This window comes from Hypanus sabinus, chromosome 3, assembly GCF_030144855.1.
Source record: "Hypanus sabinus isolate sHypSab1 chromosome 3, sHypSab1.hap1, whole genome shotgun sequence".
NCBI lineage: Eukaryota > Metazoa > Chordata > Chondrichthyes > Myliobatiformes > Dasyatidae > Hypanus > Hypanus sabinus.
Window position 1 is genome coordinate 141,766,883 of NC_082708.1, and position 13,416 is coordinate 141,780,298.

Genomic DNA, 13,416 nt, shown 5'->3' on the forward strand with positions numbered 1-13,416 from the left:
GGCAAGGATACACACTTTTTTTTGGCCTGGGCTTCTTCTTTGCTACTTTTCCATTAATACCCTTTTCGTGCAAGGCCTTAGAGATTGTGAAGCCATGAACTTCATCTCCAGTTGCTGCCATTGACTTCTATAGCTCACTCAAAGTGACTGCTGGCTTCATAGTCACCCGTCTTGCAAGTGCCATTCTTTGGTGATTAAGTTTAGAGGGGACTATGCTGTGGTTTCATATTTTCTTCCACTTTTTCATCATGGACCACACTGACCACATCCGAAGTATGTTCCGTGCCTTTTGAGATGGTCTTGTACCTTTCCCCAGATTTGTCTATCTCTATTATTATTTCTCTGACTTGTCCTAAATGCTCTTCTGTCTTCATTTTGATTAGGTCTGTTTAAAATCTACCATATTGTTGGACCTTATAGAGATGGAGGGGGAGGGGTTACAATATTCTAATGAATTCATTGAAAGCAGGTCTTCCTTCAATTTTCTGCATCAAATTGGGTGAGTTGGTAAGGTACTACAGTATTGCACCTGAGGGAATTTAGTGTAGTAATTACAAAGGCGATGAATACTTTTTCAGTTTCACAATTCCAGTTTTTAATTTTTAGCAAATTGTTGACAGGCTTTGGGGTTTTTCTTTTGATTTGACAATTATGCAAAATATTATAGATGAGCTTAAAACTCCTACTTGAATATATTTTAAATTTATAAAATGAGGCAGCATAATATGAAAATAGTTGTGGGGACTGATTGTGTTTTCAAGGCACTGTACCTATCCAAACTTTTCTTAAATGTTGCAGTTGAACCCACATCCAACACTTATGCCAGCAGCTCATTCCGTACTATCACCACTCTCAGGTACTCCTTAAATATTTAAACTTCACCCTAAACCTATGATCTCTAATTCTTGTCTTTCCCAACCTTGGTGGGGGTGGGGGGGAGGACCCCTGCTTGTATTGACCCAATCTATACTAATCCTAATTTTGTCTGCCTCCATAAAATTTCCCTTGTTCTACTATGCACCTTTGTTCTCTTCCATTCACTGTAGTCTTATCTTGGTTAGTTCTGTCAAAGTGAAATGCCTCGCACTTGCTGCATGAAATGCTGGCTCTCCTTTTTCAGCCCATTTTTCCATCTCGTTTAGATCACGCTGCAAGCTGTAGACTTCCTTGCCATGTACCATGCCCCAATCATGGTATCACCCGCAAATTTGCTAATCCAGTTTACCACCTTATGAAAATCATTAATATGGTTGATAAACAACAACATCAATTCTTGTGGCATGCTGCTATTCACAGGTCTCTAGTCATAGAGGCAGCCATCTACTAGCAGTAGCAATACTGCTACCACTGTAATTTCATCTTTAAGCCATTAAAGCCCCTGTAGCTGTATAATAATGCTAATTCTGGTTGCTCAATTTTACTTTGAAGGAAGAAGTTGCTAATATCTTGGTTGTGGTTCTTTACATAACTTTCTGCTATAATTTAGCAAATTGATAGTATCACCCTTGTCTTTGTCATACTGATAAATCTGTCTCATTGAAGACATTAGTTTCTTGTTACCACAGAACATTACAGCACAGAAACAGACCTTTTGGCCCTTCTTGGCTGTGCCGAACCATTTTTCTGCCTAGTCCCACTGACCTGCACCTAGGCCATATCCCTCCAAACCCCTCTCATCCATATACCTGTCCAAGCTTTTCTTAAATGTTAAAAGTGAGCCCGCATTCACCACTTCATCTGGCAGCTCATTCCACACTCCCACCACTCTCTGCGTGAAGAAGCCTCCCCCCCAATGTTCCCTTTAAACTTTTCCCCCTTCACCCTTAACCCATGACCTCTGTTTTTTTTCTCCCCTAGCCTCAGTGGAAAAAGCCTGCTTGCATTCACTCTATCTATACCCATCATAATTTTATACACTTTGTTATTTGCCTTGCAGCTGTATTTTCTGTCGGTTTGTATATTAAGAGTTTAGGTTTGTTTCTGTACAGTGGTGCAGTTATTGACTTAATAGTTCTGATGCCTGGAATAGCAATCTGAATTCAGTTAATAATTTGGAACTGATCTAAAAAAGCACCTTTTATTTAGTAGTGACAAACACAAGACCATGTTGTTGTACAAAACTAACTAGTTCACTTATGTACTTCATGAGAGGAGATTTGCCATTCTTAGACAATTTCAAGTTCCCGGTTAATGACATCTCTGAAGACCTATCCTGAGCCCAGCATATTGATGCAATTACAATGAAGGCATGTCAGCCGCCATATTTTAGTAGGAGTTTGAGGCGATTTGCTATGTCACCAAAGACTCCAGGATATTCCGATGTTCCATGGAGAGCATTCTAACTTGTTGCATTACTGTTGGGTATGGAAGGGCCACTGCACAAGATAGGCAAAAGCCACAGACAGTTGCAAGCTCAACTAGCTTCATCATAGGCACTAGGCTCTCTAGTAACAAAGACTCTTCAAAAGGAGAACTCATAAACATGGGGTCCATCATTAAGGGGCCCCATCACTCAAACCATGCTCTCTTCTCATTGCTACAATCAGGGAGGGGAAACAGGTGACTGAAGACAAGCATTAAATGTTTTAGGAACAGCTGCTTCTCTTCCATCACAATCAGTTTTGAACCGACAATAAACCAATTCATGGACATGACTTCACTATTTTTTTGTGTGTATGTATATAAAGCTAAATATATTCCTTATTGTAACTTATAGTTTTTAATCTAGTGCACTGTACTACTGCTGCAAAACAACAAATTTCATGACATGTGTCCATAATATTAAATCTGATTCCGTCTGACTTGCACCTGAACACAGACCCAATTGAGTGATTTACTCAGTTCTCAGAAATGGGTGTAAAAGCCAATCAGTTCAAGATCAGTGAAGGAGAAGCACTGTTGTTTTTGTGGTTTTGTAACATGTCATGAGAATGATTTAATGTAACTGGAAGTGGAGCTTGATAAATTATAAAAGATAGTTGCCTTCCACATTTAGATAAAGGTATTTAAGTATCTACAGTAACAAGCTGACATTGTGTATTTAGTGAGTATTTTTGTAAATTCACTTTTGGGTATCTTCATGTCATTGAAACCACCAGCATTTGTTGCCCATACCTAATTATCCTTGAGAAGGGGTTGTTGAGCTGCTGTGTTGAATCACTTGAGTTCTTCTGGTGTTTTTCACTGATTCTTAGGGTGCTCTTGCATTTAAACCAGAGACAATTGAAAATTTGGAGATGGTTCTGAAAGAAGATGGTGGTATTCCTATGTATCCTCTGCCCCTTAATATAGGTTATGGGTTTAGGAAATACTTTTGGAGAAGCCTGAGCAAGTGACTGCTGAGCATTGTAGAGATGGGGCACCCTATTGAACCACTTATTCCTTCCACTACTTGTGGTTTTAGTGGTCCATTGCATTCTGGATGATGCTGAGGTGATTTCCGTCACATCTGTGTCTTGTAGGTGAAGGCCTTATTGGGTGGCAAATCACTCTCAACAGGAAACCCAGCTTCTAAGTTGCTCTTGTTGCTCTGAAATTTGTGCTTATTCCTGTTGATCTTCAGGTCCAGGGTGGTGAGGTACTGTAATGGTATTACTACTGAATGTCAATGGCATGTATTCAGACTTCTTCATTATAACACAGCCCTGGGCTTGTCAGTAGTGTTGGATCCTGATGCTTTTGTAATCCAAAGTTTTTTTCAGAAGTTAAGAATGAGTCATATAATGAGTTGCTTATGATTGTTTTATTAGCAGCAGCAAAGGTGAAGAGAGAAGAAACACGGTGAGAGAAGAACAGGGCAGGCACAATAAAGACTGTATTCTGGTTAATATTATCAGTGGAGTTTTGGTATTAGACCAATCAGATAGCCAGATTCAAGTAATAAGATACCTACTATTGAAACCAACAAGTTTCCAAACAGGCAACTGTAACCACTGGAAAAACTCCCTGAATGATTACATGTAGCGTTGATTTCAATTAATTGGGCCATCAGTTAATTGGAACAGCTGCTTATTTGAGACAACTCTTAAGGAACAAAAACTAATTGAGGAAATAACCAGGATTCCCTTTGTTTATTTGGGACACTGCGCAACTTAATTGGGACGGGAGAGAGTTGCCCAACTGTTTCTAGTTAGTGTAAGTGATACGAACTTGTGTGGCTTTTAGGCACTGCACAATGCTTGGAGCGAGCAGTTTTATAGTGTCAGTTGTGTGTGTTTCTCTTCAAAAAGCAGTAATTTTTATCAGTGATAGTTTGTGAGAATTAAGCAGTAAGACGATTCAGAACCGTTTTGGTCACTGCAACATTCGGGCTTCAAGATACCAGAAACAGGTGGGAGTGAAATTGAAACTATTTCACTACTTCAAGTTAGGAACAAAGAAGAATTTGAAGGTATTGGAAATCATCTTGATTGTTACAATGAAAATGAAGGTTAGGAGGTCAGTGATCAAAAACATCATCCTGATGAAGGGTTGTGGCCCAAAACATCAACTGTTTGCTCTTTTCCATAAATGCTGCCTGGCCTGCTGAGTTACTCTGGCATTTTGTGTGTGTTGGCTGTAAAGAACACGGCTGCATGTTGGTTGTCCATTGTATCTGGTGATGACAATGAAACCTGTGCAGGAGGGTTTTTAAAAGTGTAAAGTGTAGTTATCCCAAGTTGTTGACTACCTTGCTTGCAGTGGATAAATATAACTTTATCATGCCCTTTGCTCTCCACCAAGTGCTGAAGAAACACCTTCTTGGCCTTTGGATCTCGCTGTTGATCTCATCACCCAGTATCCCTTAGCTGACCACGTGCTGCAGTAGGCATGTCTCCATTATGAGGCCAGTTGATTTAGCCCGCCTGTTGAAGCAGCGTACTGGTGTGTGGTTGCTGGTGTATGCAGACAAATACTTGGAGCTGTGTGTCTGATGGAGGATCAAATTTGAGTGAGCTCCCCAGAATGGGTATGAGAAGCTCTTCACCAGGGTCCTACCCATCCCTGGATACCCCAAACACGGCAGCATACAGACAGGCGTACTTTATTGATCCCAAGGGAAATTGGGTTTTGTTACAGTCGCACCAACCAAGAATAGTGTAGAAATATAGCAATATAAAACCATAAATAATTAAGTAATAATAAGTAAATTATTCCAAGTGGAAGTAAGTCCAGGACCAGCCTATTGGCTCAGGGTGTCTGACACTCCGAGGGAGGAGTTGTAAAGTTTGATGGCCACAGGCAGGAATGACTTCTTATACACCAGATTAATTCCTCCATCAATACCTGTTAGGTACCAGTACAGTTTTATAGTACTCTAGTAGCACTGGTGGTGTTCCAATTTTTGTGTATTTCATTTAAATACATAATTTGTCAGTCATTTAAGCTGTATTTTTTTTTTCAAAATTCCTTTTTAACTATTTCCATATAATTTCAGCTAATTAGAGCAGCTGCTTAATTTTGCCAAAATGTGTGGGTCACAATAAGTCCCAAACAACTGGAATTTACTGTATGTAGGTGATTATACAAAAACCTAACCAAGCATAAGAAAGTTAAACCACAAGAAAAAGTAACAACTGTCAGTCCAATCCAACAATAGCTGCAACAGGACTTGTGCTGTAGATTTTATTTTGCATAAAATTCAACTCAGTGATGCTGAATATTTGTCTTGGATATTGTGTGATTGTCTTCCTAATTTCAGGATCATTTGCCTTCAATGATTTTTGTTTTATTTCCTGTGGAATTTTCTCTGGTGCTTTACTATATCAGAGAAGGGTTTAATCCTGATCTTGGCTATTGTCTGTGTTGAATTTGCATGTTTGCCCTGTAACTGTGTAGGTTTCCTTTAGATACTCTATTACCTCCCACACGTTAAATGTTTGGTTTCAGCTGCTGTACATTTTTCATGGCGTGTACATGAGCAATAGAATTAAGGAGCAGTTGTTGAGAACATGAGGGGAAAATGGAAAGTGGAAATACTGTAGGATTAGTGGAATAAGTGTTTGAGTGGACTGCAGCCTACGGCCTGTAATCTGTGACATGAATTGAGCTAACTGAAGAAATGGCAAAATTTTTTGTAAATAATTTCATGTCAAATAGAAGATCTTGGATTCTTAGAAAACAAATCTTAAAAACAAAAATATGGCTCATTAGAAAAAAATCAATTTAATGTTTCAGCACTGAGGTGAATATTGTACAATATTCCTTGCGTATTTTCAAAATGCTGAATTATTTATGACCACTTTGCAGATGATAAATGATAGAGCTGCACTACAGTAATTTTTAAATTTTTGTTTGCTTTGAAGTGTCATTTCTCATCTCTGCAGCTACTTTACCATTCATTATCAATAAGACCTTGACTGAGAGGAGACGATTAAGGGGTTGGATATTTCATGCCATAACTATACAGGCCTTGGACACTACGTGCAAAACTCAACTGTGTCCAGGATATTTTAGGAACCAAATCAGGTTTGTTGCCGCAAACGTACTGTGAAATTGGTTTGTGGCAGCAGATATAAAAATTAATGTAATTTACAAAATCATGCTGAAGACAAATAATGAGATGGTGTTCATGGGTTTGGGAATTGTTCAGAAATCTGATAATGGAGGGAAAGAATCTGTTTGTTGACTGCGTGTCTTTGAGCTTCTGAGCCGATGGTAGTCATGCAAAAACAGCATGTCCCAACTGGTTGAGGGTCTTTAATGATATATGCTGTCCTGCCAAGATGCCGCTGAAGACTTAGGGCAACATTTTGCAGACTGCCCACAAAACTACCAGATAACCTACTCGATATACTTCTGAACTATGATATATACAATCTGCAGCCTATAATTTCCCTTCAAGAAATGTACTCTTGAGCTGTCTAAATGAACAAGCAATGAAGGATATGATGAACTTGACTCTCGAGAACACTGGTAGTCAGTCATTGGGAGCAGGCATTGAGGCATGAGATCTTAAAACATACCTGTGCTCAGCTCCACTACTGTGCTTTGATCTTGCTATATGATTTAATTGTGGCAGAGTGTAAAACAAGCTCGTGTTCTCCATGCCAGCCAAGTTTCTCCACCTGAACCCATTGTCTGCCTGCGTCTGACCCGTCTGCCTCTCCTTGCTTCTGCCACCTGGTGGGAGGGACAGGAATCTCGGGTCCCATGCCGCTAGGTTCAAGAGCAGACGTTGCCCTGCAAGCCACTGGCTTCACTCACCTCAGTGCTGAACTGACTCCGCACCCTTTGAGGACTCTGCAGTTCATGTTCTATGCCTTATTGGTTTATTTTTTAATTCCGTGATTTGTCTCCTTCTGCTCACTGAATGTTTGTCAGTCTTGGTGTGGCAATTTTCAGGGATTCTGTTCTTGTGTTGTGGCTGCCTGCAGGAAGATATATGCTCAAGGTTGTATACAATATACATACTTTGATAATCAGTTTGAATTGTGATCTTGGAGCCACTTGATGATGTCCTCCAGCAGAGGGTTGTACCAGTGATGTGACTATACCAGACTGGAATGAAACCAGCCAGAATGTTCTCGGAGTGTGGGGCATTCAGTTCCCTCGCCACTTCACGATGGGAAGAAAAAAAAAAGTTTGAAGATTTGCACATAGTTGTGTCTTATCAGGATAAGGGAGTAAAACCCTTGACCAATCAGTGACACCTGAGTTGACCTTCTTCATCATATGACTGCAGTACCTGATCTTCAGATCCCACGTTTCCATTAAGTGTGCAAAATTATATTTATTTTGTGTACACTAGGACACCGAGAGCCTCTGAGTTTAACAGAAATTGCAAAGATTTGCAATGACTTACCCAGATATTTATTGTTAGTTTAAAATGTTCAAACCCTTGTAATGAAACCATATCCTAGTTCTAGAAGACACGACTTGTCACCATTCTTAATCCATCTTTGTCGAATATGTCACCCAATAATGGATGCCGTCTTCCCTAGCATCTAGACAAATTTGTCACCTTTTTCCCTCTTCTGCCTTACACTCACTGGCATGCCAACTTTCATTGTACTAAATTCATAGCAAACAGTTTTTGATATTATACATGATCATTAAGAAATCAAAAGTTTCTAAATCCATCAATGCAAAATTACATTTGAATATGTAATTTTCACACCATTACACTATGTAAAATTACTGAAAGTGATCAAAATTAGCATAATATTACTGCAGGCAGAGTTCCTTGCCACTTTTGTGTTTTTTCCCCACAAGACGCTTTCATGTTGTTCAGCATTCTACTGTCTTTGATTTTTTTTTAGTTGTGGGCCACCTGACTCCAATTCTCATCTCCTTTTATGCCTTTCATATTCGTAAAGTGTTTATTTTCTTCTAAGGCTTCTCCTCTCTTTGTCTTGCACTGTATGCCAGAGGTACTGAGATTGGCTCCTCTTCTGGATTTGTCTGCTTCCCTGGTCATTTCTTTAACATCTAAGGCACGCCCTGATCCTCCTATCTCTTCTTCCAACATAAACGCCATTATGGGTTTCCATGGTGACAGAAATGACACCTATGGTCTGGAGCTCATTAATGTTGATAATAAGCACTGATATCCTGATGGTGTGGATGATATGAATTCTCCTCTATTGCCTTGAGGCTTGAAGTAATAGGTTTCTGTCCTCTGTCAATATTCGTAACAATGAAGTTTGTATTAAAATATTTTTTCTGTTCATTTTCAAGTAAATAATTGGTTGCTTTTGATGGAAATCTTTTGCAACTGAATCAGGGACAATCTAAAAGCTTTGTTCAGTTTTTGTTTTTGGAAGTAAATGATGCTTCTCACAAGTAACAATTCTAAAATATATACTTTATCACAAGTACGACCCAAAGCTTCCTCAGAATGTCAATAAACGTTATTTGTTGTTTGCATTCAGGATGAATTTTGTATTCTGATCCCAGAGGTGAGTCTTGAGATAATTTTGGATTTTGATAATGGTGCAAAAGGAGCTATGTTGTAGCCCTGGTGAATAGGCATCACAGATTTTTGCGTTAGGTTAAAGTTGGTCTGCTGTTGACCCTCTGGTACTAGTAAATTTCAAGCTTCCAGTGAATGGTGCTCACTCAGTAAATGTTGAAGTCTTTCCAAATGAAATTATAATTAAAAATAAAAATATCCTTCCTCTTTGTTCTCCTTGGCAGGCACTATGTAAACATTCAATGTTAAATAGAAAAATATATTAATATTAATTTTGGCATCTGCACAAATGCTTCAATTGTCCTCTTTTTAAAAAAAAAGTTGTTTATGTTCTGTAACTCCAGAACAAAAACTCCTTGCAAGAAAAAAAGATGAGCGATAATGATGTGTACTTTGTCTTACTTTAATGAGACCTGCATGAATGATATGTTGGTGTGATGACGTATGCCATTTACATACTTTTACAGGTAACACACAAAGCATTATGTATACAACCAAGAATGTTGAATCAAACATATTTACAATATTATTCAAATATCACTGAAAAAGCCAAGCCAGTATCCAATTCTATTTTAATTAACTCAATCAACACAGTTGGGTTATGTGCAAAACTCTGCAGTTCTTGTCATACCAGAGAGACTAATTCATCATGGGCATGATATCTAACAGGGGAAGGAGTGACTATAAAAGTCCTCAACATGGGTTCCCATCTTCATAAAGTCTCATGGCATCAAGTGAAACATGGCTAAAGAAGCCTCTGAGTTACCGCAGAATCTGTGCTGTCCCATGGTGGAAAGGTTGGGAGAAATATTAAAAGTAACAAGGACATGGAATGTAATTTTCCTTGACGACTTCAGTGTCTATCACCAAGAATGACTTGGTAGCAACTGAATGGATTGAGTTGGCTGTGATCTGAAGGATGTATCTGGCAGCCTGGGACCACAGCTGATATTAACTGAAGCATCATGAGCGGTGAACTCATTCAGCATTATTCCCAGCAAACCATGTGAGGTACATGCATCTGCAAATGATAGAGGCCACCATTACACAGTCCTTGTGGAGTTGAAGTTGTGCACATGAAGGAGCCATCCATTGTGAAACGCAAACACGAGGAAATCTGCAGTTGCTGGAAATTCAAACAACACACACAAAATGCTGGTGGAAACCAGCATTTTGTGTGATGCTGCCTGGGCTGCTGTGTTCCACTAGCATTTTATGTGTGTTGCTTGAGCCTCCATTGTGTTGGGTGGCATGTCATTAATATTGTATGGGGTTGAACAGATATGAGAGCTGAAAAGTAGGCATTCGCGTGGTCTTGAGGGCATCAGGAGATTCAGGCGTGCTCCCCATTTGTAACTTTGTGGTCTGCCATATCCCTTGTTCAGCTGTTGATGTAAACTATCAGTGAGGAAAGCACAGGGGCTGGGAGCATCACTTCTAAATTAAAATCCATGATAGAGAGCAAATGTACTTCAGGAGTGAACTGGTTCTGTACTTGCATGCATTGTTCTCAAATTGTGGCTCCATTCAATAATTTATTTCAATCTGACCATGATTCTGCTTCACCCCTCAACCATTTAAAATCCTCCATTAATTATCAGGATTTAGTTTTTAAATCTCAGAAATGTGAGTTTTTTTTTCATTTTGAGCAAGTCCTCTGTAAAATGTGCTTGTTCAGTGTGCTACCTTTTTTGTTGACATAGTAATTTTTAAGTCCGATTCTACTTGTTCTAAGTCGCAGAAAGTGATATATAAAAAGAGTGCAAAAGAGCAAAGTAATGAGGTAGTGGTCATGGACCGGGGAAGAAGCTGCTCCAAAATCATTGAGCATACATCTTCAGGCTCCTGTCCCACCTCCCTGATAGCAGTAATGTCCTGGATGGTGAGAGTCCTTAATGATAAATGCTGCCTTTTTTTGGGATTGTGCTTTTTGAAGATGCTCTCTATGGCACCTATGATTCGTTAATTTTTATTAATAACTTCTTGTTTATTATTTCTCCCCTACAATGAGGAAGTGATTGTTAGCGCAACCAAATTAATAATGCAGTTAAGAGCCATCATCAAAATTTCAATGTTCCAAGGGTATCAATGTCACTTAGCATGTCATCACTGTCATTGCTGTCTTCAAATGAGTAACTTTGGTCTGTTTTGCTTGAATGGAAACTAGTCTTCAAATCTACTGAAAAGTGTGCTGTGCATCTTAGTTAAGTGTATCACTTTGGTGTGTGTAAGGTGAATAAATGTACCTTTTGAGTTCCAACTTGGTTTTAGTTTGAACTTGTGTTTTCATGTCTTCCAGCTGATATCATTTCTACTGTAGAATTCAACCACACTGGAGAATTGCTGGCTACAGGGGACAAGGGGGGTCGTGTTGTAATATTTCAGAGAGAGCAAGAGGTAAGCATTGACAAATTGTAAGACAGTACTCCATTGCCATTTCTGGTGTCTAATTCTTTTGAATGATATTACATTTATTCCCTGAGTGCAGTAGGTGAAACAATTGATTAAATTCCCTCTCGTGAATTCTGTGCACTGAAGCTTGCTTCTATGACTTAGAACAATAAGTATTTTGCTTTAGATTGAAAATGTATTTAGCCTTTCCTAGCAATATACACACACAATGCTAAAGGAACTGAGCAGGCTATGCAAAGAATAAATAGTCCTTACTATGGAAAAGAGTAAACAGTTGATATTTTGGGCCGAGACCCTTCATAGGTTTTGATTTCCAGCATCTGCAGATTGCCTTGTTTGGTTTGTTTTCCGAGCTTAGTTTATTTGGCAAGTTAGCAACCTGAATGATCGTGAAACTTGGTTAGTTTCTTTCCTGAAAGCAGTGCTCACATTAATTTTCAATGTTTGTTAAAATACATGAATATTTTTCACTTCAGTATGTTCTCCACTCTGGGAAATATAGATGAAAATTGATTATGGTGAAGCCCAAAACAATGTTCCCAATTTTTTTTGATAATGTTAATACCTAGTTTACTGAATTGAGTTCAGGTTTGGTACGTGATTCAGAATAGAACTCCAAAGGTTCATTTTACATGTTCCACAGTTAATCATCTAAATGTAACCTCAGAGCCTTCTCTGAGAATGTGTAGGTGGCCTGGAGAAATTTTCCTTGAGTTCTACAGAATTTTGAGGGAAATCTGCTCTGTGGCTTGACTCAAAAAAAAAAGTAATTGAACATTTTGCATATTATTATTTTGTAATTCAAATATACTGATTTAAAATGCAAGGTATCAATCATAGATAAAATACATCTGCAAGATATTTTCCATTATGTAATTGGATAAAGGTCTGAATATTTCATGTTTAGAGGTCCCAGTGCAAAATAAATTTTCCATTAAACCAAATAATCTTCTTGGAGTAACAATCAGCAAAGGAACTGGTTTGCATCACTGTTAGGAATTTCACGGTTTTTTAATAGATGTTGCCAGCATCAATTTTATCAAGTTCAGGAAATGATAAGGTAGCAATGAAATTAAATAAAAATAGGCAAAACAATTGCAAAATGCTTAATTTCCCCAGCAGTATGTTTAGTGCATTGGCAGCTGTTGGCTTGTTTTCTTTAGGAATTCCTCCATCCTTCCAGTTCTTGTGAAGGGTTTTCAACCTGAAATGCTTGTTTTTCCTCTTTCCCTGACCAGCTGAGTGTTTTCAGCATTCTGCTTTTTAAGATTTCCGTTGTCTATAGCTTACTGATTCTGTGGAACATTCTTGTTTGTCGGTAACATCGTTATTAACGAATTGTTGCATTCAATTGAATCAGTTATATTCTTCAACACTCCATCTCCTTTTCAGGCACTCATTTTCTCCCCTGAAGATGCAAACTTGGGTTGGAATAGGGGCACCTGACCAGTTTTGCTCATCTGGTGTCTCATTTTAGCTGATATTTTTGGCATCTTTTCATCAATTATGAAGTATATCCAAGTGACCCAATTTTAGCAGCAGTTGAAGAATAGTATTTCCAAGTGTAAGAATGGGATGACTTTTTCCCTCAAAAAGTGTTGTGAGGCCATTAACTTGTATAACTATTCAATCGAGATAAATTATCAAAGTTGAGAATATTCTGGTTTGTGTTGCTACTTCCTTCCATCAGATTACTGAGGGGCTTTCCGACAATCCAATCATCTATGGTCTACAAAATTCTAATTTATCTTGGCTCCTACACTATAGCTCTTGATCTATGGATGGCGTGCAAATACTTTTCACTGTACCTCAGTACATGTGACAAAAATAAATCAACTATCAGATCAGATTTGATTCCAGATCGCTGCATTGCATTGCAGCTACTGCTTTATTGGCTAAAAGGTAGTCTTCAGGCACGCTTGGTATATATTGGCTCGGTATCAATCCCGCAAATTGCTATTTCTTAACACTTACCCATAATCCATATACTTAAACGATTGTTTTATTCCCTCTATTTTCTCCCCTCAACTACCTGCACTTGGGGCATCTTACAGTAGCCATTACACTAACAGCTTGAACACCTCCAAAATGTGGGAGGAAGCTAGAGCCTC

At 38.6% G+C, this 13,416-nt stretch overlaps 1 protein-coding gene across 2 annotated transcripts in view; it reads left to right on the forward strand.

Moving 5' to 3' along the window:
- LOC132391704 (serine/threonine-protein phosphatase 2A 55 kDa regulatory subunit B gamma isoform) overlaps nucleotides 1–13,416 on the forward strand; it is a 194,761-nt gene that overhangs the window by 79,334 nt on the left and 102,011 nt on the right. For both annotated transcript variants that reach the window (XM_059965251.1, XM_059965250.1), the window contains one exon: nucleotides 11,193–11,290. In XM_059965251.1, coding sequence (XP_059821234.1) covers nucleotides 11,193–11,290 — 98 coding nt within the window. The remainder of the gene's footprint in view (nucleotides 1–11,192; nucleotides 11,291–13,416) is intronic.